The sequence below is a fragment of the Ochotona curzoniae genome, unplaced genomic scaffold (assembly GCF_017591425.1).
Source record: "Ochotona curzoniae isolate NIBS_2020 unplaced genomic scaffold, NIBS_Ocur_1.0 contig_291, whole genome shotgun sequence".
NCBI lineage: Eukaryota > Metazoa > Chordata > Mammalia > Lagomorpha > Ochotonidae > Ochotona > Ochotona curzoniae.
The window spans coordinates 870,854-898,620 of record NW_024465649.1 but is presented as its reverse complement, the minus strand read 5'-3'; the positions used below and the strand labels follow the sequence as shown (position 1 = coordinate 898,620).

General features: G+C 39.2%; 1 protein-coding gene across 2 annotated transcripts in view; it reads right to left on the bottom strand.

The window, feature by feature from the left end:
• Nucleotides 1-17,407: 17,407 nt before the first annotated feature.
• The window catches only part of CUNH1orf141 (chromosome unknown C1orf141 homolog), a 59,116-nt gene continuing 48,756 nt past the window's right edge, over nt 17,408-27,767 (bottom strand). The window contains exons 7-10 of one of the 2 annotated variants that reach the window (XM_040978624.1): nt 24,986-25,061; nt 23,591-23,777; nt 21,357-21,761; nt 17,408-17,581 (exon numbers count right to left, since the gene is read on the bottom strand). In XM_040978624.1, coding sequence (XP_040834558.1) covers nt 17,570-17,581; nt 21,357-21,761; nt 23,591-23,777; nt 24,986-25,061 — 680 coding nt within the window. In that variant the 3' untranslated portion in view covers nt 17,408-17,569. Of the gene's footprint in view, nt 17,582-21,356; nt 21,762-23,332; nt 23,445-23,590; nt 23,778-24,985; nt 25,062-27,767 lie in introns of those variants that run through there. The other variant, XM_040978625.1, reaches the window with a different exon arrangement.

Sequence of the window (27,767 nt, the reverse complement as noted above, 5' to 3'; positions counted from 1 at the left end):
GTAGTTGCATTTCCATATCTTCCTCCAAATTGAGAAATTTCCTGCTATAATTTTGAATAGGTTTTCTAAACCATTCTTATTGTCCATTCCTTCAGTAATTCCTAAAACTTATATATGTTTTGATTTATCCCAAACATATCAAGCACTATTTTCATTCTTTTCTATTTTCTTCTTTTTTTAATATGGAAAGTATATTTCAAAGAGTCTGTCTTCTAAATCTGATATTCTTTCCTGTATTCATACAGTTGATTGTAAATGCTTTTTGCTGCATTTTTAAATTTGATTTTTATGTACTCCAATTGTAGTGTTTGCTTGATTCTTTTTCAATATTCCTATACATTTTTCATTTTTTATTATTATGATCATTTTATGATGTAGTTTCATAAGTATTGGGGTTTCCCTGATTCTCTTCCTCCAAGTTCTTCCAATCATTACAACAGCATAGTTCCTCATAAACAGTCATAAGTCCATCATTGTGGACATGGATAATGGCAAAGAGACCAGCATCCCATTGTCAAGACACATGCAACAATTTCTCTGGGAATCCATCCGTAAACCGGAAGTAAAGATGCACCATTTCCTCAACTCTAGAAATGTCAGTCTCCACTGCACTTCACTGTGAATCACTCCCCCAAGTGAAAAGCCACAAAACAAAATCAACCACAGGAAGAAAAACAGAAATATATACTGCCATGAAGCTAAACAACATGCCACTGGATATGATAGTCTCCATTACATTTATTATACATTCCCTCAAATGAGAAGCCACAAAACAAAATCAACAACAAGAAGAAAAACAGAAATTTGCAATGCCATGAAGTTTAATAACATGCTGCTGAATGACTAATGTGTCACTGAAGAAATGAAAAAGGAAATCAAGAACCTACTTGAAGAAAATGATGCTACTGGGCACAGTGTGATAGCATAGAAGCTGAAGTCCTCACCATGAATGAGCCAGGATCCCATATGGGCACCGGTTCTAATCCCAGCAGGCCCACTTCCCATCCAGCTTCCTGCTTGTGGCCTGGGAAAGCAGTGGAGGATGGCCCAGAGCTTTGGGACCCTGTACCCGCATAGGAGACCCAGAAGAGGCTCTTGGTTCCTGTCTTTGGATCGGCTCAGCTCTTGCAGCTGCAGCCGGTTGGGGAGTGAGCCATTAAATGGAAGATCTTCCTTTCTGTCTCTCCTCTCTGTATATCTGCCTTTCCTATAAAAAAATTATATTTATATACATATATATAACTATATATATAATGATGCTACGGTATGATCTACAAGTCATTGAAGTATTTAACAAGAAAGAAAGTGTTTGAAGAGATGAAACTAAATTTAAAAAAAAATCATCAAAATCCATGAGATATAGTTTCTGCTGATCTTTGTTGGTAAAATGTAACTCCTATAGGCAACAAATAGATGGGTTTTGTGTTTTTAATCCAGTCTACTGATCTAGGATTTTTGATGGATGAATCCAAGCCATCCACATTCAGGATTAATACAAATAGGTGGTAATTTGGTCCTGTCGTTCATCAGTGGCTGTTCCTTGATTTAGTCATCTGTTGTTATTTTACTGGGATGTTCTTTGCATTTGCCTTTAGTTTTGGTGTGCACTATTCCTCTTCTCTGTCAAAAGAACATCTTTAAGTATCATTTGTAGGGCAGGTTTGGAAGAGGCATATTCTTTAAACTATTCTTTCTTTACTGTGGAAGAATTTTATTTCATTTCAAAGACTAAGGAAAGTTTTGCTGAGTATATTATCCTGGAATGACAATTTTTTACTTTTAGAGTCTGGAATATGTTGCTCCATTCTCTTCTCACCTATAGAGTTTCCTGTGAGATGTTGCCTGTGAATTTAATTGCCATTGTTTTATATGTCAATTGATTTTTTTCATGAGCACATTTAAGGATCTTTTCCTTATATTTCTTTTTTTAAAGATTTATTTATTTTTATTGCAAAGACAGACATACAGAGAGGAAAGACAGGGAGGAAGATCTTCCATCCGATGATTCACTCCCCAAGTGACTGCAAAGGCCAGAGCTGTGCCAATCCAAAGCCAAGAACCAGGAACTTCCTCCAGCTCTTCCACGCAGCTGCAGGATCCTAAGGCTTTAGGCTGTCCTTGACTGTTTTCCCAAGCCACATGCAGGGAGCTGGATGGGAAATGAGCCTGCCAAGATTAGAACCACGGCCATTATGGGATCTCGGCGTTTTCAATGTGAAGACTCTAGCTGCTAGGCCCCTGCACTAGGTCCATTTCCTTATGTTTGATTGAACAGAGCTTGATTATCATGTGTCATTTTGTGAAGATTACTTTTGGTCAACCCTCTTGGGAGTTCTGTGCCCCTCTTGGATGTTGTTTGCCAATTCTTTCTCTAGATTAGGGAAATGTTCCCTTATTATTTCATTGAATACATCTTTAAACCCAGCTTCCCTTTCTGTGTCTTCTGGAACACTCCCAACTGTTATATTTGTCCTTTTAATAGTGTCTCTTAATTCTTAAATACTTTTTTTTAGCTTGACCCATCTCTGCTTCCGGCTTTTTGATTGTTTCCTAATTGTGACAAGAAATATCTTCTAATTTCGAGATTCTTTCTTCTGTCTCATTTATTCTATATTGAGACTTTCCACAGAATTTTTAATTTGCTCTATTTTATTCTTCATTCCCAGTAATTCAGCTTGAATTTGTTTCAGTGTTGTTCTTTCGCGTTTGACATACTACTTAAATTCCTTGAACTCCTGTATTACATGCTTCTCGATGTTGATAGCTTTATAATGAGTTTCTGAATTATGTATCCCCCACTTTCTCAATGTATTCCTCAGTTCATTCTGAGGTTGGCAAAGGCTTTTGCTCATTTGCAAGGGAGTCTTCAGTAATATTCATTGTGCCTCTGTTTCTTCTTTTGCTCTTGATCATTGTACTTATTGTGGTTGGTACACAGCTCTTTGTTTGCAGTTACTTGTGCCACTCCCTCCAGCGAGTTTCATATCTGCGCTGTTGTGATAGACTTCTGTCATGATCTCTGTAGTCCCGCCTCCTGGCTCAGCACTCCACCTCCTGTGATCCCATGTGATTGTTGCATCGTTGTCTATACAATGTTTTTCCCACTTTGAGTTTAAGCAGGATTATGGCGATACCAGGTGACCTGAATCGCAAGGTTGCTGATCTTGCTGGAATCTGCTGACCATTAGGTCTGAGGGCCACAAGGTCTTAATTTGAGTTGAAACATGCCAAAGTCAGTATCATTTTCAGTGTGGGACCATTGCAATGCACTGAGATCAGTGAGTTCTCTCCCAGCTTAGCACATGAGCAGCTCACTGTTGTCTTGTCCCTTTGCTACACCATACAAAATGGCGTCTGATGTGCCACTCATGAAGTTCTTGATCTGCTGGCTGTTAGGTCTGAGGGCTACCCAGACCTAATTTGGGTAGAACCTGTAAGATGCCATGTCATTGCAATGCATTGAGCCCAAATTGAGTTTTTTTCCCCAGCTTAGTGCATGCGTAGTCCTGTCCCATAACCTTTGCCTCCCTGTGCAAGATGGCACCCAATTCGGCTTCACTGGGGATTTGGGCTGTGAAATCCACCCTGTTCCTGCACCACCTGTTTGAGATCTTCTTCTCTGTCTCTGCTCCTGCTCAAATCAAACCGACCAGCGGGACAGGCAGTTCTTGGTCTGGGTTCACCTCTTGAGCTCCTGGTGAACTCTCCATTCCCACCTGGTTGCTGGTGGAGTTCCAGCTGCTGGTGCAGTGCAGATCTCTGCTCTTTGAATGCCGCTAGTGTGTCTTGTCACTGTAACACCACACCGTTGTCTCCACTGCTTTCCTGTGTCCACCAGTATCCAGGTGCCTCTCTGCCTTATTCTGTCCTCTCCTATTTCCTGGAATGTGCCCTCTCTGCTTCCCCTGGCTAATGGTTCTCCATCTGTTTAAACATGTCCTCACCCTATTCCTCCAGATTTCTATCTCTTTACTAAGTTTCTCTTCCAAGTCATGTACTGTTTTCCAAATTTCGTTTGTTTCTTTGTATTTTGAACAACTTTGAAATCATCGCTATGAATTATTTTTCAGGAATTCTTTTAATCTCCTTTATTGCATTTCAACATTAATGTATTGTATTCATTTTAGGGAATTATATTGCCTTCCTTGTTTATGTTTCTCATGTTTCTACACTGATATTTGCTCATCCAAGAGATCTATTGTTTCTATCACCTCTAGAAGATGATTTTTGCTTATTGAAATCTATGATTGTATTGGTTTGATAAAGTGCTTTGTCTTTAATTTTGATTTGTTTTCATGGCATAGTCTCCCTATGCCTTTATTTGCTATGGTTCATGGTAGCCATAGTAAGGATCTATACTATTCTTAGGACTCAGTGTAGTCATTGATATTCCTGTTATTCAGGTATCCAACCATCTTTTGAGGAAAGCACTGGCATAATGTGCTTCTTAAGCATTGGGAACAGGCATTGCTCATGTTCTGGGTATGCACAGCTTCCCAGCAAATACCCACGTCAGTCACTGGAACTGTGACATCAATGCTAGCTACAGGAGCTGGTAGATTTGAAACTCCAACTGTTCCCAGTTTCAGGGACCAGGAGCTGCACTAGTACAGGGTGGAGGAGAAAGGACCCACAGACGCTCTGTGAGGGTTCCTGGATTGGTGTGATGACTTTGGCTCTGAAACAGAATAAGCTGACTTGAGCCACTGTGTGTGCTGCTTTCTGGATTGAACTGAATTCTACTACCTTAGGCACTAACATGAAGTGAGCAGCAACACCAAAATTCTGGCAGCTTCTCTGTAGCAGACCGGGTCCTGGAGCCACAAGACCCACACTGGGCCTTGGAAGAGCATGGATACTCTGAGTTAGCACTCCCAGCAAGCTGTAGTGTTGTATTGTATTAGACTTAGCATAAAAGAATGTTGTCTTAATTCCCAAAGGACTACGTATATTTGGGTTAGATAGAGGAATTAAGCCTTGTGGTAGAGCTAACCATTATGTGCTGGGTGGGGCCAGAAAGCTCTGGCTACCAGTTATGGGTAAGATAAGAGATTAGAATGATACTTGACATGGGTGTGGTACAGCAGCTCTGACTACTGTCAATGGGAGGAAGGAATGTTGGAGCCTACTGATGTGTTCAAACTCTTAGCCTTTCGCTATGCCAAAGTGAACTAGCTGATTCACTGCCCAGAGTGAGTGCACCAGACCAGCCAGCACATTTTATCTACCCAGATGTGTTCTCCACCCAGAGCACTAACATACTCTGTACTGAACTCTTCAACTCCACCAAGAGATTCGACCTGGTGTGCCACAAGTTTGAGCTTCCTTCATTGGCCAACCAGAAGGCTGTATAGGAAACTAACCGTGAAGTACAATTTCAAGTGGACTGGGCAGGGAAGGCAGTGGGGCATGAAATGATGCTCAATTTTGATGAGGCAGGTCCCTTATTTCTAGAGACCTGGGTGCTGTCTGTCCCAGCTGCCCTGCCCTCATTCCCCACCACATGCTGAGTGCCTTGTGGGACTTCTCTCTGGGGTTTCCACTACCCTCTTAAACCAAGTTGGACACTTGGAGCTCAGTCTGCCCTGTTAGGATTCAGGAATGTTTTGGGGGTCCTTCCTGTGAGGAGTTAGGCTAATAGGCAGTTAGGTCAGCTCCTTGTCATAATGAGGCAAGGTGCAGAGTAGACAAAGTGCTTGCTTCTAGCAGTCCGTAATTTTATCATATAGCAGACTATGCAGGATTAACAATTCCAAGCCTCTGCTGGGTATTTGTTTGTTTGTTTGTTTTTGATTGTCTGGTTGCTGTTATTCTGCTCTTTCCCGGATTGGTTAAATCTAGGGCCAATCAAGGATAACCAGTTTGTGCATAAAATAGTACCTGCAACTCCTCCTTTAAGTCCCCTCAAAACTTGTGGCAGAAGGTTTCTCACTTAAATACGTTTAATTTTACTCACTGTCAGTGCGTGGAAATTCTTTGATGTGAGACAAGAACAGAAATGTACCTCATCGTCTGTTAACACTGAGATGAATTTAGGCAAGGGTCTTATGGAAGAGCAATTCCCATCTCAAGATGGTGTCTTTGGGCCTGGAGCGATAGTGTTCAAGTTTTTGCCTTGCACACCTGGGATCCCATGTGGTTGCCGGTTCTAATCCCAGCAGCCCTGTGTCTCTTCCAGCTCCCTGCTTGTGGGCTGGGAAAGCAGTCGAGGAGGCCCATAGCTTTGGGACCCTACACCTGCATGGGAGACCCGGAAGAGCTCCTGGCTCCTGGCTTCAGATTGGCTCAGCTCCAGCCATTGCGGCTGCTTGGGGAGTAAACCATCCAGACAGAAGATCTTCCTCTCTATCTCTCCTCCTCTCTGTATATCCACCTTTCAATAAAAATAAATAAATACATCTTTTAAAAAATACATAAATCTTAAAAAAAAAAAAAAAGATGGTGTCTTCCTGCCCAAGTTACTGCCCTGAGGACTGAGAGGACCACACAGGTTCCCTCTATGAAGTCCGGGACTCCCAGCTTTTCCAGGAGTGCTCCTCATTGAGCCCTGGAGGACTCTGGTGTTCCCAGGTGTCATTTGAGCAGATGGGCTCCACCTACACTCTCCTGCTCAACCTTTCCGCCACAACAGGAAATGCCATGGCTGTGTGGTTAGGACTCCAGACACCACTGCTTTAGCTTTGTTCCTCTTTCTTTTCTTGCTATGTGTACTGATTTCCCACCGTGTTTTCACTGCTCACCTACTGCATTAGGTGCTCTTCCTTAAGCACTCAGCTCTACATGCAGCCGCTTGCCTTTCTTAGTGGTGGGAAACCAGTGCTGAACTTCTCTGTATGGCTATTTTGACTAAACTCAAAATCCTGAAGTTTGCCTCTCCCAAGGAGATAGAAAGGTATGAACAGACACCATGGCTGTTGCTAAGAATTTACAGGAACAACTTGATCATGAGGAAGAATTAAAAAAAAAAAAAAAGATTTATTTATTTTTACACGAAAGTCAAAGTTATAGAGGGAGAAACAGAGATAGAAATCTTCCATTTGCTGGCTCACCCCTGAAATGGCTGCTATGACTGGAGCTGAGTTGTTCCAAAACCAGGAACCAGGAGCTTCTAGATCTCCTACATGGGTGTAGAGGCCCAAGGCCTCTGGCCATTCTTTGCTGCTTTCCCAGGCCATTAGCAGGGAGCTGGACTGGAAGTGGAACATTTGGGATTCGAACCAGTGCCATATGGGACGCTAGCACTGCAAGCAAAGGATTAGCATGCTATGCCACTGTACTGGCCCCAAAGATCATTATATTTCATGGTCACAAGATCCTTGTAGGATCGTTGACAAGAGAAGGCGGGATTCCAGAAGATGGGATAGTCAGATTATAACACCAGTTTCTGTTGAAAATGTCAGATCCCAATAAAGAACAGGTGACTTCAGATTTCAGCCCAAACCTCGCTCCTCCCTCTATCAGCACAACTCCAAGTGACTGCTGGGAATTAACTTCTATTTCTTTTGTGAGTCTATTCTTCTTCTTCTTTCTTTTTTTTTTTTATGGTAATGGGAGATTGCTTAATTCTGTCGAATTCTTTTTCTGCATCTATTGAGATAATTGGAATTTTAATGTGCTGGAACAGATTCATTGATTCCATATATTGAATGATCATTGAAACTTAGGGATAAATCCTGCTTGGTTATGTGAGTGATCCTTTTAATGTAGTGTTGAATTATTTACTAGTGCTTTGTTGAGACACTTTCTGTCTATATTCATCAAGATGTTGGTCTGAAACTTTGGTATCAGAGAAATGCTGGCTTTATAAACTAAGCTTTCAAATTTCCCTTCTTTTTAATTAAAGGTGAGTTGAAGAATAGAAAAGCCATGTTATGCCAGATTTTCTCTTAATTGGAGTTTTTTCAATTACTGATTTAATCTCTTTATTAGTGATCAGTATGCTAAGGTTTCCTACTTCTTCATGATTTAATATTCATATGATTTATGTTTCTAAGAATTTATCTACCTTATATGAGAATGTCAATTTATTGTGATATTGTTCACTGTAATCTTTTGCATTCCTTAGTACTTCTGATATTTTATAGACTATCAATTATAGTATCTCCTATTTCATTTTATCATTTGTAAAAATAAAATTTGAGTTTTTCTGTTTTTATTCATTGGCTAAAGATTTTTAAAATTTTATTGATCATTTAAAAACCTGAGCTCAATCTCTTCATAGCTTTTTGGCTGTGAGCAAGTGAAAAACACCAACTCAGTTTCATTTATTTTTCTTTTTTTTCTCTCTATTTTCTCCTATTATTTAAATTCTTTATTTCATTTTGTAATTTAAACTTTTTTACAAAGATTTATTTATTTTTATTGGAAAGGCTGATATACAGAGAGGAGGAGAGAGAGAGGAAGATCTTTCATCTGATGGTTCACTCCCCAAGCAGCTGCAACGGCCGGAGGTGAGCCAATCCGAAGCCAGGTGCCAGGAACCTGTTCTGAGTCTCCCACGTGGGTGCAGGGTCCCAAGGCTTTGGGCCATCCCCCATTGCTTTCCCAGGGTACAAGCAGGGAGCTGGATGGGAAGTGGGGCTGCCGGGATTAGAACCAGTGCCCATATGGGATCTTGGTACGTTCAAGGTGAGGACTTTAGCTGCTAGGCCACCACGCTGGGCCCTGATTGAATCTTTGATATATTTTCTTCCTTCTGATTACCGTAATCATAATATATCCTTATTTTTCTAGTTCTGTGGGATATAAAGTCAGATTGTTTCTAGATATAGTTTGTTCATTTCATATAGCTTTTATTCTTATTCTTATTATGTGCTGTAAGGGTTTTATACATTTTTATTAATATGTAATAATTGTACATATTTGTGGAGCATAGTATTTTGTAAGACTTTTATACAGGGGTACTCATCAAATCACAGCAATAAGCACTTCTACTTCCTTGTCATTTCTTTATGTTTAAAGAGTTCAAAATCCTTTCTTCTATTTCTTCCTAAACATCTTTCTGATGTCTTTTTTAATCAATTTGTTGCCCTGGAGTGTATTAATTTTACCTAGTTAAGAAGTTGCCTGCTACCATCTTCTACTAATTTCTAGTTTTGTTTCATTATTACCAGAAAAGACACATGGCATTATTTTAATTCTCTCACATGTGTTAAGACACATGGCATGATTTTAATTCTCTTACATGTGTTAAGACCAGTTTACCACCTGCCATGTGATCTGTTGTAGGGGACAGCTGCTGTGATTGAGGAGATTATGTAGTCTGCGATGTTATACCGTGTATGTTCTCTTAGCCTCGCTCGGGTTCTAATCTCGTTCAAGTCCTCCATTTCCTATTGGCCTCTCTTTCCCCTGTCTGTTATTCAAAGTAAAGTATTGGAATCCACGATTATATGGTTGCTGTCTATTTTTCAGTTCTCTGAATATTTGAATTGTGTATATATTTAATATATATATGATTTTATATTTTTCTAATGAATTGTCCTTTTTATCATTATGTAATGTCCTTGATCCTTTGTTACAGTTTTTGATGTAATGTCTCATTTTTTTTTCCTGGCCCTAACTCCATTTTAGTTAAAATTTTCATGTAATATCTTTCTTCATTACTTTTCTTTCAAAGTAAGTTCCCTAAAAAGTTTATTTATGTACTTATTTGAAAGGCCAAAGGCAAGGCAGAGAGATAGATCTTCTATCTGATGGCTCACTCCCTAACTAGCTGCAATAAACAGGTCCGGGCCAGGCCAAAGCTAAGACACAGAGACCCAGTGCTTTGGCCAATTTCTGCTATCTTCCTAAGAGGCATTAGTGCGGAGCTGGGTCAGAGCCAGAGCACTTAGGACTTGAACAAGCTCCCAGACACAGGGTGCAGATGTTACAAGAAGTGGCTCAATCTACTGTGCATGTGAAGTCAGTATAGCTGAGACATTAAAAAAATTAGTCTTTTTTTGATGGAGAGTTTAATTCACATTTAAAAGAATTAGTCTCCAGTAATGGAGACTATCATATCTAGCAGCATGTTATTTAACTTTATGGCATTGTAAATTTCTATTTTTCTTCCTATTGTTGATTTTGTATTGTGGCTTTTCATTTAAGGGGATGTACAGTAACTGTGAAATGGAGACTAACATATCCACATGTGAGGCTACAATTCAGTACACATCTCTACTTCCAGGCTAAAGATGGACTCCCAATGAAACTGTTTACTATATGACAATAGGATGATGGAGTCTCTGCCATTGTCCATGCCCACAATAATGGATATGACTGTATATGAAGAACTATACTTTAGTAATGATATACAGAAACTAGATGACAGCGGGGAGGGGCAGAGCGAGATGGGGAGGGGATAAGGGAAATCCCAGGGGCCTATGGAACTGTATCATAAAATGATAATAATAATAATAAATAAATAAAAGATAAAAAAGAATTAGTGACATGAAAGGCCTTAGTATTGCCAATTTGCTAAATGTGTTCTTTCTCATATTTTCTTCTGTGTTTCATTTTCTTTGTAGTGGCATGCTGTGGTTCCATTTTCTTTTTGTTATTATTTAAAAATATTTAGCTTGTTTATTTGCAAACCAAAATGATGGAGAAAAAAAGAAAGAGAGAGAAAGAATTGTTTATCACTGAGTCATCCTCCAAATTACCAAAATGGCCAGAACTGGGAAAGGCTGAAGCCAGGAGCCACACATTGGAGCTCTGTCCATGTTTCCAGTGAGTAACAGGGGACACCGCACTTGGGCTACATTCTGCTGCCTTCCACGGTGCTTTGGCAAGGAGCTGAAATGGAGCAGCTGGGAGTCAGACCAGTGCTCAGATGTGGGATGTCAGCATTACAGGCATTTTCTTAATCTGCTACACCATGACACCAGGCTCTCCATTCCCATTTTCATCTGCATGTTTTCTATAGGTATTCTGTTTGTGGTAACCATGAGGGTTACATGGTTTGCCTTAAGATTTTAACATTCTATTTTGAGGTGCTCTCAACTGAACTTTAATTACACATACACACATTTTCTACTTTTTTTTTAATACTCTCTACATTAGTTGGTGTTTGTCCAACACTAATCCCTTTCAGGGACTGGATCTCAATTTTATTGTTTTTTGTTGTTGTTGTTCTTGTTCTTTTATGTTTCCTTCTTCTTCTTCTTCTTCTTCTTCTTCTTCTTCTTCTTTTTTTTGAAAGTCAGAGTTACAGAAAAGAGGGAAAGAGAGAGAGAGAGAGAAAGAAACCAGTTTCATTTGCTGATTCATTCCCCCAATAGTCCCAATGGCCAGGGCACTGCCAAGCTAAAGCTGGGAGCCAGAATCTTTTTCTGGGTCTTCCATATGTGTGAAGGAACCAGTGCCTTTGCAATAGACAAATTTGGTATTATCACCTTAATCAGTTGGTCGGTTGTCAGTACCAGTAAAATCATGTGATTGACACATGAAAGTATAAGAAAGACACTGTAATTCTGTGAAATTTTCCCCTAAAATTCATAATACCTTTCTTTTTTTTTTATTGTTGTTAACATTGTATTATGTGATACAGTTTCTTTCCTGCTTGCTGATTAAATTATTTAGTAGAGGGCTAAGCTTGTGATTATAAAGTAAATTGAGAATATGTTATTGTAAAAATTCAAAGAAAAATAAGAAGGGAGAAGGAGGAAGGGAGAGATAGAGGGAGGAAGAAGGGTTGGGGAGACAAGTATCATTATGCTGTTAAAATTGTGTGTATGAAATGCATGAAATTTGTTCCCCTTATATAAACAGAAATTTAAAAAGTTAAAATAAAAATGAAAAAGAACAAATGATTATCCAATTCAAAATGTTAACTCTGCTAAATTTGAGAAAGCCTTCCTTAGAAAATTTTTAAGTCTTTAATAGTAACATGTGGCTTTTAGCCACTATATTATAAGGTGCTCTGTCTAGAATACTTCCTTCATTGTAGAACATTCTATTAAATGATTCCAACCTGGATGGTTTTCAAGACTCAACTCACCCAGGAGGTCCTAAGCTAAACGATGAATGAAAAGGAAGAAAAGCACAAGATAGTAAGAATTCGGGGGGGGAGGGTGGGAACAAGGCAAAAGAGTAACATAGAATTGTTTTCAGTGTAATTTCAGTACCAGTGAGCAACTACGGTCACTAAACATGTAGCATGTACTTGAAATGGAGAGCCTGTAGTTTGAATCCAGATGTATTGCTCACAGTGCAGCTTTTGGATCAAATGAACTCTGTAGGCACGTTGAAAAACTAAATGCCACTTTGGACTTACCTACTTCTCTGACTATCCTTTGTTTCTTTCTTGCCTCACTGCGTTAGCCGTGCATGCGTAGTCCTATCTCTTTTCTGGGAAGACTATATACACCATAAAGATTTTCATTAGAACAAAATAGGCTTTAAATGGGATGTGTTTCTATAATTATACCCTCAGTTTGAGTAATCTCTGGTTTTAATTCTCCCTTGAGGTATTGAATTACTGTTCTGTTCAAATTATACTCATATTCAATTCTAGAACCCTGAATCCAGGAAAAAAATTAGCTCCCTAGGTGTGTTTAAATGTATGAATGGTTCCCTACAGAAATGTTTCTTTAAAAAGACTAAAATACATACTTTAATTAAAATTAGAATATTTCATTATCAAATATAGATTTGGGGTAAAATATATCACAACTTGAACGAGAGCAACTAGATATATATAAAATATTGCAAGATTTTGCTAAATTTTTAAGGAAGCATTTCTCAAAAAGTATGTAAAAATTCAGTGGCTAATCAAAAGGGCAATTGCTGACAAAGTCTGATTTCAAGGAATCCTCTGGTAATTACTACACTTAACCTGTACTGAGACTCGTCTTTCATGTGATGTTTCATTCAGTTTTGCCTATTTGGCAAGCAATCTGAATTTTGTTAATGGTTTGGTGATATGGCACTTTATATCCCCTGTAATTTTAAAAAATTTAGTATTTATTAAAAAGCTGAAAGGGTTACATACACAGGTGGGCTTCTGATTCCAATTAGGATGGAGAGGGTTGGGTGGGTGGAGAGGTGTGTGATTTCAGTGTTTCAGTTTTCCCTCCTGTGTCCACAGAACAGAAGGGGCAGAGAAAGTGTGCTGCTATTTGCTGTCACACTGTATTAGCACCCAAGGATGAAGACAGTTTGATGGGGAAGAATGTTCTGAGGGTATTACTTGAGTGGTCTTAATTGTTATGAGAGTTTGTCAGCTGTGCTGCTCCAGAGATGTGAAATTCTTTCTAAAGCCTGCGGGCTGTCCATGTCTATCTCAGTGCATCTACAGACTAAGGTGCTTGTCATAGAGTCTGGCCTGGAGTGTTGCTCAACCTGCCCTTCTTTCCATCTTACGATGAAATACTCCAAGTCTTCTGATGGCTTAGATGAGTTGGCTATCTTGTTCATGTTCATCTAGGAATGCTCTCCATTCTTGCATGAGGATCAACAACTGAAGTGGCCCAGTCCTGCAATGTTTACTCCAGGATTAGACTACATGTCCGTTTGATTTTCTCTGAGGTCAGAGATCAAGAGCACAGGTATCCAGTTTGGAAGCCACTAAGAAACCTCACGTGGTTTAGACCTTGGTGTCATGTGTGCCAGCTGGTACAGAGTTTGGCTCAATCAGCCCAATGCACCAACACCTGTGCCAGTTGGTGCAGCTGCTTGGTCAATTCCAACCTGTTTTAGCCTTTAATACAAACTGGCAAGTTCTGCAGCCTAGCCCTGCCCAGCCTGCCCCAAGGCACGGCTCTCACATGCACTGGTGGTGATAGAGCCTAGTAGGGGCAACCCTGAAGAACCCTACCTGGTAAGCCCCACTCCCAGTTTTTGTGCCTACAATCAGGTGCTGCAATGCAGCCCACCCCAGCTCCCACTCTAGTTCTTGCCTGTACCAGCAGGTGCTGTGTGGCCTAGCCCATTGTGGCCTGCCCCCAGCCTGTTTTCATGCACACCAGTGGGTTCTACAGCCTGGTTTGAGGAACCCCTATGAATTTCTATTGTGACTCCCCAGCCCTGGTCCTTAGCAACAGTCACATAGCCTAACATGGATTGGTCCACCCCTAGCTCTAGCTCTTGCTGGCAGGTGTTGTGGCCTGGCCCAGCACAACACACCCCAGCACATGAGTTACCTGGCCTAACATGGGTGTCCCTAAAGATCCCCTACCAGACTCGCCCCTAGCTCTAACTCTCATGCATTCTAGTAGGTGCTGTGGTCTAGCATAGTGTGGCCTGAATCCCTTTCTGGTTCTTACTGGTGGGTGCTGCAGCCTAACCTAGTTTGGCCCACCCCCAGCCCCAGCTCTTGCATGCACCACGGGGTACTTCAACGTAGCTGGAATATCCCAAAAGATCTCCTACCAGACCCACCTTGAGTCCTAGTTCTCATGTGTGTCAGTAGGTTCTGAAGTCAAGTCTACTCCAGCCTGTTATATCCTTGGCCCCAAACTCATTGGTGGGTGTTGTGATCTAGTCTGATCTGGCCCTATCCTTAGCCCTGGACTTCTGAGTGTGCCAGTGGGTGCTGTAGCCCAGACCAGCCAGGCCCACCCCAACACCCCAACCCTGATCTCATGAACGTTAGTGGGTGCTGCAGCCCAACAGAGGCCTCCTCAAAGTTCACATACCAGGCCAGACTCCAGTACCAACTCTTTCATGTACCGTGGGTATTGCAGGTCAGCCCAGCATGGCTCACTCCCAGACCTTGCTTTTCTATGCATTGTCAGGCACTGCAGCCTAGCAGGATGTCCCCAAGGATTCCCTACCAGGCTCGCCCCTGGTCCCTGTTCTTGATCATACCAGCAGGTGCTGCAGCCTCTCCTGGGCCTGCCTATGCCCAGCCATGACACTTGGCAGTAGGTAATGCAGCCTAGCCTGGACTGAAGCATTGTTTAAAATGTAGTCTGGTTCTTAGAAACAAGTAATGGCTGTATATCCTTTCAGAAAAGTACTGGGAATTGTCTGACATGTCAATTGTCCATATTGGATTAATTAGGTCTATAGGTATATACACTTTGTCTAACTATTTCGAAGAGGTTAACTTGTAGAAAACCGATAGCAATGCAGCATTGTCATACATTGCAATGTGCCTAAAATTTATCTGCAATGATACAATTGATTTCCTTCCAAAAGAAAATTCCAGGGCACGGAGCGGTGGCCTAGCGGTTAAAGTCCTCGCCTTGAACATGCTGGGATCCCATATGGGGTCGTTTCTAATCCTAGCAGCTCCATTTCCCATCCAGCTCCCTGCTTGTGGCCTGGGAAAGCACTAGAGGACGGCCCAAAGCCCTGGGACCCTGCAGCTGCGTGGGAGACCCAAAAGAGCTCCTGACTTCGGATCGACACAGCACCAGCTGTTGCAGCCACTTGGGGAGTGAATCATTGGATGGAAGCTCTTCTCTCTCTCCTCCTCCTCTATGTATATCTGACTTTCCAATGAAATAAGTAAATCTTTTAAAAAACTCCAACGTTTTCAGTTTCTCCCAATATGATGTTAGTCACTTCCGCAATTAGTACTGTAACATGTTTTTACTTCTCTGAATATATAAGTCTGTATTTTTTATTTTAATCCACATTTTTGTTGATTAGAAAGTCAGATATACAAAGAGGAGAAGAGACAGAGAGGAAGATCTTCCATCTGCTGATTCAGTCTCCAAGTGGCTGCAATTGCTGGAGCTGCACCAATCTGAAGTCAGGAGCCCAGAGTCTCCCCCAAGTCTCCCACATGATTTTAGGATCCCAAAGTTTTGGGCCTTCCTTGACTGCTTTCCCAGGATGCAAGCAGGGAGCTGGATGAGAAGTGGGGCTGCCGAGATTAGACCCAGCAACCATATGGGATACCGGTGCGTGCAAGGCAAGAACTTTAGCCACTAGGCTACTGTGTAGGGCCCTAAACTACTCTGAATATCCTTCTCTGTAGTTTTTAATGAGTTGAATACAATCCCTGACATGTTCCTTTTCATATGTATGATAGCCATATTTTTTAACTTTCTGAAATTATTCTAAGAAAAAATTTAACTGGTCATTATTGTTCCTGTGTCCAGTGCAGTAGATCAAGGGACTTTAGCTTCTGCTGAATATTTCTCAACTGCCTCCCCCATCTCTCTACCCTGCGCCCCACTCTGTGCCCTGGGATATGAGTTTGTGTGGTTACATGAACAGATTCTCTGATGCCAGTGTTGTGATTCAGTTGAGGCAATAGAGGCATCTAGCTGTAAGTAGGAAGTGACTCGGGGATTGATGCTGAGGCTCTGCAGACCTCAGAGTAGCTCTCCTTAATTGTGACTTTGGCTCCTGTGTTGCCTCGTAATCATCTAAGACTTGTATTAACTCTTGATTTTAGTTGATTTTTGCCAATTGGATGCATTATAAGCAAAACAGATTATGTGGAGAACCATGTTCAGGCATTTATTAGCCCAGTTTCCTTTCCGCTGAATGTGCATGGGCAGGAACCATGTGCCTCTGTCCATCCTCAGATTTCTTGAATCGTTCCTTCTCATAATCCCCACAAGCTTGCTGCTGTTCCTGGCTCTGGAGGTTAAAAGAAAAACCTTAAACAAATGAATTTTAGCAGAATATAAGCACAGACAATTCATGAATTGGCAGCACTCAGAACCAGAAGAAATTCAGAAAACTCCTTTTAGCAGGATGAGATCTTTTATGGGCTGAACACAGAAACGAAGTATTAAGTTCTTGGTGAGCTGCAGCTAGGCTTCTGGCTTATTTGGGCATCATATATTGACTTGCATGCCTGTAATTGACTAAAACCCAGCTTCTGGCAAAGGGTAGACATTGGACTGCATTAGGTTTTCATTATTTTAAATAAAAGCACACGAAAAGGCTTCTTAGGAAGGCAGGGAGTTTATTTTGGCTTACACTTTGGAGGTTCTGTGCAGGTGACCCTTTTGTTTCAGGTATCTGATGAAGCCAGAGAATGGTGAAGGGATGATCACATGACAACCCAGGAATCAGAAACGGACAAGAGGAGCACCTGGCTTACATAACCAAGAGCAAACCCCCAGGGATTTGAAGATCTCCCACTGGGTCCTGCTCCTTGACACAATTGAATCAGATCTCCATTCACAACAAACTAACATTAATCCATTAGACATTACTAAGACTTTGGGATTTAAACATTTGCATAAGTTTAGGAAGCCAAATTCTGTTCATGCCATGAAACTCCTAAATGTCATGCTTTTTATATATATACTGTTAGGTTAAGCAGAAACTCAAAGTGTAGAACCTCAGACTAATGGCTTCCTGCCTGCTGCCTTTCATAGTCTCCCATTCTGTTCATTGTCTCCATCAATTTATTGATTACAACCTTGGGCATGGGTGTCATTCTCTACCATCATCATAATGATTTATTTGATCTCAGGATGGAATTCACAATCACGATATCAAGTCAGTTGAATGATTTAGTTCTGTTTTTATTGGTCTAATTAAAATAAGACTATTTCCTGCACCACGGAAGGATGCATATAAACATTTGAGGTTCCTGAGATGATACAGCACACCAGGGGGAGTATTGTGAGAAGCAATCAGTAAGCAGATCACACCAGGAAACTGATGTATACTACAGGAGTGCCTACAAACCAAAAAGTTAAAATGAGTAAATAACTGGAGAAGAATCTACTTATTCTGGTTGTGTGATTTGTTGATTTCTTGCAAGTGAGTTTTTATCATACCCAGATGTATTTATTCAACAGTAGAAAACTTTTACATACTCATTTGATCAAGAAGTTGTCCTGCACAATGCTGTCATCTGAAATATCTGTATCAAGAGAATTTAAGCCAATTTGGCGCGTAGCAATAGATATTTTCTCTTTTTTTATGAAAAGTTTTTTTTTTTAATTTGAAAGGCAGATCGGATTTACAGAGAGGAGACACAGAAAGATCTTGTGTTTACTAGTTCAGTCCCCAAATATATACAATATCTGAAGCTGAGCTGATCTGAAGTCAGGAACCAGGAGCCTCTTCTGAGTCTCTCATGTGTGTGCAGGGTCCCAAGGCTTTGGGTCATCCTTTACTGATTTCCCAAGCCATAAGCAAGGAGCTGGAAGGCAAGTAGAGCACTGGGACATGAACCGGCACTCATATAGGATCCTGGCTCCTGCAAGGTAAGGATTTAACCATAAAGTCATCATACTGGGCTTGATAGTTTTTCTTATAGAGCAAGCTGCAGTAGCAAATGTTGGAGACAGACTTCTTCATTTATAATATACCAACCCCTGGGATAAACATTCTACCAAGAGATTCCCACTTAGGGTTATTTATGCCTTCTGGAAATTTCTTCTTCATTCTCTGGTGCAAATTAAAGTGTTCAGCTTCCAGTTGTTACAAGGTGACAGTGGTGCTCTTAAGGTCGCTATTCTACACTGGCCCTTAAAAGTTGCCAATTCTTACGGTTGATTTTCATATACTGGAGTGGCACACCAGACAGGTGTTTGTGGGATATTGTATACATTAGGGATTACCTATATGACAGCACTAGTAATATTAACCAAAGACTCCATCACTGAATCATTATGTATTTGAAAACTACCAAAATCTAAGGGATTGGGGTTATAAGTTTGTGTGCATACTTTTGAATCATTCCTTTTTTCTTTTTTGTTATTCATTTAATGGAATAATTTACTACTTCAGTGTAAGTTTTGCCTGCTATTAGCCTTTAAATGGGATTCTGAATATGTAAGTATAAAGCTTAATTCAAAATAAAAGACCATATATATAATTTGAATGAATAGTCACACTAGAAACATCATTAAAATGTGTTATAGAGTGTCATTTCCAAGATAACTTAGGGATTTTGGTTTAATATACAAAACTAATCAAGATCTTCACAGACGTTATCTATTATGAATTAATAAATGTCACATTATCTTATCAGACACAAAGAATAAATATAAGGAAAAGAGAGACAACGGTTTTGTGGTAACAGAGTGAAGTTTTGATATGTATGTGACCTTGGAAATGTACTTGTCTAGGATATCATCTGCCTCTGTATTTATAATAGCTTATTTTTAAAAAAAGATTTATTTATTTTGTTGGGAAGGAAGATTTACAGAGAGAAAAAGAGACAAAAAGACCCTTTCTCTACTGGTTCATTCCATAAATGGATGCAGAAGCCAGGAGCTTCTTCTAAGTCTCCCACGTGGGTGCAGGGTCCCAAGCTTTGGGCCATGCTTTACTGCTCTCTCAGGCAACAAGCAGGGAGATGGATGGGAAGTGGAACAACCAGGACACAAGCCAATACCTGTATAGAATGCCAGTGCTTTGGAGAGAGAGGACTACCAGTTGAACCAACGAGTTGGCCTTTGTGTAATAGTTTATTTAATTTTTTTTAATAACTTGTCCATTGAGGCAGAAACCTCTGTCATGAGATATTTCTCCAGAAATCCATAAAAGAGCACTTTGAATTACTTATTTATCTGAGAGGCAAAGATAGCAACACACACACACACATACACACGAGTACAAGAGACTGAGTGAGCAAGAGAGAGAATTAACTGACCAAGTAGGAACATTAGATCTTTGAAATGCTCATCTTCTCATTCACTCTCCAAAAGCCTGCAATAGCTGGGATGGGTCAGGCTGAATCCCAGAGAAAAAATTCAATTCATGTCTCCCAAATGGGTGACAAAGACCCAACTTCCTGAGCCATCAACATTGCCTCACAGGATCCACATTAGCAGGAAACTGGAATTGGGAGTGGATGCAGCACTTAAACTCAGGTATTCTGGCTTCTGATTATGGAGGCCTAACAGGTCTAGGAAGCACCAGTTGGCCATCCAGGCATCATCTATCTGTTCATGTCTCATACTAAACTTACTATCTTTTAAATATCAGTTTTGCTTCTCAAGTTCCTATGCATATTACTGTATGCTAGGTAGATTATTTTAGGCAGTTGAACTTGGATCAATCTTATGGAGTTAATTCAGATTGCTTATGTTAATAATTACTGCATTGGTTGACTTAGCCAGAAAATCTGACAAAGCACTCCCCTGGTAGTCAATTGATTCTGCTGGACATTATGTTAGCAGGTTTGTGAACAATTAGTTTCTTCATTGACCTTCTGGGACTGCTTGCCTTGTCCAGTGGTGTGATCTTAAAGTTTTCAGAAACCTGCACTTGTCAAAGTTTGTCTGAATCTGGTGAACCGATGACTATGAATATATTAATGACACACAATAGAGAAAGTCTCAGGTTTGAAATAGAAATAGCACCCAAACGGGTTTTTCGATCAAATTTCAAAAGACCTCCCTTCATTAATCCAAACTACTTCTCTATTACTAAAAATCAAAAATTAATTTTCTTATTAAGTTTTATCATTACTGTTTTTAAATTATTGGAATTATAAAAGTTTTGCTTCTTATTGTTTTCACTTATTCTATGGAATAAATTTGTAAGTTTAGAAAGCTTCCATAGGTTAATATCAATATATCACTCCTAGTCTAGTTGTATGTGAAATGCATTCTGAATTCCAAGCAAATGGATGGTAAATGAGTTATTAATATATAACTTCTTTATTGAATTTTACTTTTATACTATTTGTGTTAATTGGAAACAATAAAATAGTGATGTAAAAATATACCTTAAAATATTCACCACTTACAGGATTTGCCACAAAATTATTTTGGTTGCTAAATATTATAAATTTAAATTATTGATTCATTAAAAAGTTATATTTGAAAAAAACATTTTATAATGAAGTTCCAACATTAACTGTAAAAGCTATTTTATAAAATGTTTAATTGCTTAAATTGCTACTGTAACACTATTTCCCCATGATTATGGAAATCTCAGGTGTGTGATTAACTCATGTTCATTAACTGAATAGCAAGTCTATTTGATAATCAACTATTTGACTTTTCACAGTAAATTTCCAGTCAGCTTATGTCAAGCTTCTCACCAAGTCAGAATTTATTGCAGGCATGTTACTGATTGATCAGACCAACTGAAATAACAGCTATGAACTAGTTCATCTTGTTGGTAGCTACTTCTTTTGTCTTATTATTTGTTACAAGGTTTGCTTGTTCTTGAACTGATTACTGTTGATGTGTTAACTCTAATTTGTGGGCCTTTCTTATAACATCCATTAGAACATTTTTATCTGAGTAAGTTCCTCTATAATCTTGAAATGATTATTGGCTTCGTTTACCCCTAACTTGCTGTGTAAGTGGTGCTTTATGAGGCAATTAATTTTCACTTGGCAAGGTTAACAAATCATCCAGTGGTGTTACATTACTTGATTTATGTACTTTGAGTGTATTTTTGGCAGATTTTGAGTAGGATCTGACAGGTGAGGTACTGAGTTTGTGTGTGTGGGACATTTGATCACATGTGTCAGTGTCAGGACTCACTTCTTGAGCAATGGCTTTATCCAGGTAATCTGCGACTGTTTTGGCTAGGCTGGAAGAAGCTTGCGGGGATTTCTTGCAAGATCCCTTTTCTAATTTCTGATAGTTAGTGTTCTCCTTTAGTCTCTCCTTTATGGCCCCATTGCCTGTTTCAAAAGGCATGAAGCATTTCTCTTTCTTCCACGCTGTAGCTGTAGTTTTGGGGGGCTTGCAAAGAGTGATAGACTGCCCACTAACTAAAGATTTGAGAACGTCACAATTTCTCTCTAAAACAAAATTTGTTCTTTTACGTAAATAAAAGTCTTCTTCATAGTCCAAAGGATAGGGAGAAAGTCTATTTTTGGTCAAAAGTGACATCTGTATATTTCTTGTGTCATGAAAAATGATGGGATTTGTTTCACTTTGTTCCTGTGAATTGAAAAAAAGGATACTTGGTATAAATCTTTTGAGGCAAGAAATATATATTAAACATTGAAATTATAAATAACCCCAACACTGTTTACACAGAGTATTTATATGAATAATCATGATATTCAAATAAATACAAAAATGTACTTATATGTAATATACTTTCTTTTCCTCTTAATATTTTATGACATGTAAGGGATAAAATCCAAATCTTTGGCCTTCTTTAATTATTTTTGAAATAAAATGGGATAAGAAGAAATAACTATAATTCTTATATGTTTCAAATTTTGTAATTGCAAAGTAAGAGAGTGGGTAAGATGGAACATTATTTTTGAATTTCTTAGATTTCCATGCTACAGAAATCTAAAAAAGAATATCTAAAAATATATCGAATAAAGAATTAAAAGAGACATAACTGATTACAAGCCAAAGTTATAATATCATGATACTCTGGTACATAATTCAAAAAATTCAAAATTATCTCTACAATGTTTACTTATTATTGCACACTAACAGCATAATACTTGACTCATAAAAATGTGGTTGATAATTGTGAAATAACCAAAGTAATAGTTTGACACAAAAATCTGAGCCAGTCTTTGATTTTTTTCCTATACTCATATTATTTGTTTTTACAATCCCTATTTTCTGCACTTAGCAGAAAAATCAATTCCAAAGAAATTGTTTCAAAATATGTGTTATCAATATTTAATTTAAAGTTTGTACTTATTGAATATTATTATTAATGATCAATTAAGCCTGTGATTATAAAATGAATTAATATTTGTCTTTTCAAAAATCAAAGAAAGGAAAGGAGAGGAATTGAAGAAGGTTGGAGGAAAGAAATATGGCTGCCTTTTTACATATGAATTAATAAAATCTGCTCTCCATATTAATACAAATTTTAAATAAATTAAAATTTAATTTTCTAAAAATAAAATTCTCAGTAAATAATTCTTTTATTTACAAATGAAGTTAATGAAATAAAAATTTAGTCTTAACATTTGAATGCACTTAGTGTAAAAGACAAAGTAATGCCTGTGATTATTAAAAGTCTAACAAAAGATTTAGTTTTGAAATGAGTTGTGTACCAGTATTGCCTCTTGAGCCACAGTCGTGCAGTGTTGGCAGATTTTTTAACTTACCCACATCGTAGGCCATTTCCCATTTTACAAGTTTGTAAGTCCGATGTTTTAGGCAGAAACTGCCTCTGCCAGCTTCTTTGGGTGATCCAGGCTCTGCCAATCACCCACACCTACCAGAGTCTTCAATTCAGAAAAAGCAACACTGCGTTACATGAAAACACTGTGAAGGCTGTGGAGGGTGCTGGAAGCCTGTCCAGCTTTGAACATCAGCCTTGTCAAAAAGTCTTGGAAAGAGCCTCTGTTGCCTACCATAAGATGGTGTGAAACTGAGAGGATCAGGCTGAGGCTGCAATTGATTCCTGAAGCTAATTTGCCTCCCTAGTCCTGCTAGATGCTCTGCGGGCTCCCAAATAGCCTTATATAAATGTATATGCTGGTCAGAACAGCTAAAATAATAGCTAGGAAAATCAACACATGATTCCGTCAGTTTTTAAATGACATTTTATTTTGTATGTCTGCTACAGTCAATCAAATTTGATAAAGCATTCTTCATTAAGACAAACAAGATTTCCAGAAATTCCCAGACCTGACGGTCGTTCTAGAAAAGAATATTAACAATTTATGTGTTGGAATGTGAACCTAAGAGCTTAAATAAATTTATTAAAAATTCTGGTCATATACGTGATATTCCTCCAAGTGAATATTAGTAAGTACATTTACTGAAAACAATAGATGTTTTATTACCGTGTGGAAAGGTTCTCTCTTTGTGGGACTAACGATTATCTTGGCATTTGGATTTTTCAGTTCATCCTCAAAGCATAAAGGCACCAAGGTTTTCTTTTTTAGTGAATAATAATCACTTAATTGGTGATGTCTGGTAGATTTATTTTCTTTTATGTTAGAACCATTCATCTGTGGATAAGCTTTTCTTCTGAAAATGCAAACAAATTTGGGAAAATATTTCTAGTGCTGACTTCATCCTGCCAGCCAGGCTCCATCCCACTGCCTCCCTCTATCTCTAGAAATCACTGCCAACATCACCAAACAAACCCTCTCCCAAACCCTCTCAAATGGTGAAGGCCATTAGTTCTTGCCTACCTTCTGTGAGAAAACAGCAAAAACTGGGATAGAAGCAAGGCAGTGCTGTGTGCGCCTTGTTGTTGTTGTTGTTTTTGAGTGAGCAAGAGGTGCATGGGGTAGTTTGGGGAGAGCACTAAAATGTTAAGAACTATTTGACATATTCTTTGTGGAGGACCTGGGAGAAACTTTACAAGAACTCAAATTGACTCCAATTTTGTGAAGAGGATGGAATGGTGCATCTAGGAAGGCAGAAAACATGGATTTCCCTCCAGATCTCCCTAGCTATATGTAGAGCATGGACGGAGAGTTGGAGCACTGGCAGTTGAGGGTGTGCTCCAGCAAGCTCACATGGAAAAGACTATGAGTTCCTGAAGCCCAGATGTCAGCAGTCACAGGATGCTTAGGGAAAAGACCTATAGTCACCAACTCTGGAAGCAGCACGAGAGTGCCAGCTGTGACCCTCAGCCACAAAGTCCAGTGAACCCTTCACTCACACGCTCTGGTACATTCTCAGAAAGAAACAGAAGGACTGAGTTAAACCTCAGTAGGTAGTTCATTATTACTGCAAAATCTACAACACACTGGATTAATGTTTCTCCCCATTTTGCAGATTAATGGGCTCATGGGAAAGATCAGACCTTCATATGAAAAATAAGAACCAATTTTTTCACAGTTCTGTCATAGTATAAATTTTTGTCTCTACTCCAAAAACATAATTGTGTTCTCTATACTTATTTTTCCATGTCCTTCTCTCCATTTAGTGTTTTCAAGATCTGGATCTGACACCTACTGACTAAACAGTCTTGAACTATTAATTGGATTGTTTCTTGAGACTAAATGTTAATAATGATCAAGAGGAATAAATTCTGGCCTCTTATAAAATAAAGAGAACTCCCACTGTTAGAAGCATGACTCATCCGAGCAAAAATTTTCTGCCTATGAAGTTTATTGGATCAGTTTTCTTTGGATCATGTTCACATGAGAATTATGTTAGTTATCTTGCATTTGCTGTGACCCTAAGAATCTAATGTATGCCTTAAAAATTATAAAATAAGTTACCTTTTGTTGATATCATCTTCTAAGTGATCCAGAGAATCCAATGAGTTGCTAGTTTTATTTTCAATTTGTGCTGAAACTGAAAAAGATTTTCATAGAGGATATGTATGTATTACGACATTTTGAAAATATCTTATCTAAAATACTTTCCAGCATCTTCTATTTCATAGCAAACATTCCAGCTGATACTATTTGCATAGACTCTGGGATAAGATAAATGTTGAGTCTACTTGTGACAGGTTACCAAAGCGGTCACAGAGCAGACTCAAGGGCTATACAATCAATATTTTAGCACACTCATAACCTCAGTACACTGGTTGGAAACCTGTATTCCAGAGGGAGAAGTTAGTCAATAATCAAGTGAACCAACAAATAAATGCATATAGAAAGTAACCCCAAATTCTTGTAAATATTATGAAAGAATATGAATGTGATGCTTCACTTATAATAGCTATGGAGGGCATCTCCCACAGGAAGGTATATTAAGGCAGGAAGGCAAGCAGCTGGGAGAACAGCCTCCCGTAATCAACAAATTGAACGAAAAAACCAACAGATACACTAGATATGCACAGAAATTGCTAAAGCCATGAAAGGTAAACTTAAAAGTTTTTATCAGTTACCTAAGAGTTCTGGAAGAAAAACATTGGGAAAATGATAAAGAACATATGCTTGAAGAGATAAGACCAAAAATTCTAATGGATTAAAGTATATCTCAGCTACAGAGGGTAACTGATAAGCACACACATGCAACAAAGAGATTGGCATTGTGCTGCAGGGCATGAAGCTGCCTCTGGAGACGCTTGCCACTCATACATCAGGGTGTCCTGGAAGTCCTGGCTGCTTCACTTCTGAGCAGGTTTCCATGTATTTGTTGCTGTTAGTCACACGATTTAATGTTCCGTGTTAACAATGCCTGTGACTTTAAAAACAATTCTGTCTCTAGTACTCTCTCCCAAATACTCTCAAACTGTGAAGGCCATTAGATCTTGCCTGCCTTCTCTGAGAAAACAGAAAAAGCCGTGACAGAAGCAACACAGTGGTTGTGTGTGTGGTGTGTGTGTTCTAGCCAGGAGCTAGAAACTCACTCTCACCCGAGTGGCAGGGACTCAGCTATCTCAGCCATCACCTGCTACTTGCCAGAGTGTGCACTGAAGGTAAGCTGGGATTGGGAGCAGAGCAAGTACCCAACCACGGACACTATGATGCATGTGGGGGTCCCATGCAGTATGGACTGGGAAAGCAGGCCGTATTGCTTTTAATTTTAACCGCTCTGTCAAATGCCCACCCTGCAAAATTATACCTTTTTCTTTTCTATCACCAACCTTCCCTTTTAGATTTTATAAATCCACGCTGAGAGATTTTACCCTAACTTTGAGTATATTTGAAGACAGGAAGAATTGACTGGTTGTAACCATCCTATTTCTTTCAAAATCCTGCTAACAGACTTGGAATGCTGTTGACTTGCAATAAAGAAATTAATTCCTAGGGGAAGTTTGAAGTTTGCTAACTTTAAGTTGAGTATGTCTGTGTAGGAAGGTAATTCATACAGATATTTCAGAATATCTTCTCCCAGCTCTTTCAATGTTATTGATTTCTCCCAGGAAATTAGGTTACACATACTTTTGGTATATTCATTTAAGTTGCCTCACATTGTAATGCATGAAAGGCTGTCTTTCAGTTTGGGATCAAACATCTTATGGTGTTTTAATGACTTTTTAAATATTTAATTTTTATATTTAATTTTTTACTTCGATGGAGATAAATGTTCATTTATGTTGCAAACTTTCCCCAAATTTTTTTTCAAGATTTATTTATTTTTATTAGAAAGGCAGATATACAGAGAGAAGGAGAGACAGAGAGGAAGGTCTTCTGTCCTATGGTTCACTCCCCAAGAGGCCACAACGGCTGGAGCTAAGCCAATCCAAAGCCAGGAGTCAGGAGCTAGGAGCTCTTCCAGGTCTCTCACATGCGTGCAGGGTCCCAAAGCTTTGGGCCATCCTTGACTACTTTCCCAGGCCACAAGCAGGGAGCTGGATGGGAAGTGGGCCTGCTGCGATTAGAACCAGCGCCCATATGGGATCCCAGCACATTCAAGGCGAGGACTTAAACCACTATGCTATAGCACCAAGCCCTCCCAAAAGTTTTAACTTGGTGCCCTGATAAAAGAAGCATAGAAAGTTTCTGGAGAGAAAATATGGAATCAGGCATTTAGCACAAGGGTTAACACTGCTTAGGGATCAGCATGCCATTTCAGAGTGTCTATGTTTGAGTTCTACTCCAGTCCTAATTCCAGTTTCTTACCAATTAATTCCTGGGAGGCAGCAAGTGAATGCTCAAGTATTTGAATCCCTACCGCTCACATGGGAGCCCCAGAATGAATTCTGGTTTTTTGGTTTTGATCTGACCCAGCCCTGACTTTTAAGGACATTCAGGTACTGAGTCAGAGGATGAATCTAAACCTTGCTGTCTCTTTGTCCATCTGCTATTCAAATGAAATAAAAGCAAAATTTTATAAACCTTTTATAGAGAGCTTTACTTTGCTGAAAAGGCACAATATCCTGCCACAGCTCTCAAGGTTACACTTCAGCGAATATGTGACATTTAGGTAAAACTATTAGTATAGTATAACTTGGCAAGTCCACTTTCTCCCTTTCCTCACAGACTCTAATCTTTTTTTTTTTTTTTTTTTTTTTTACAGACTCTAATCTTGTCCTATGAGCAACTATATCCTTCAAAGGAAGCTGGGGCTCTTCTCAAGTTGAGGAAATAAATCCTATACTTCTAA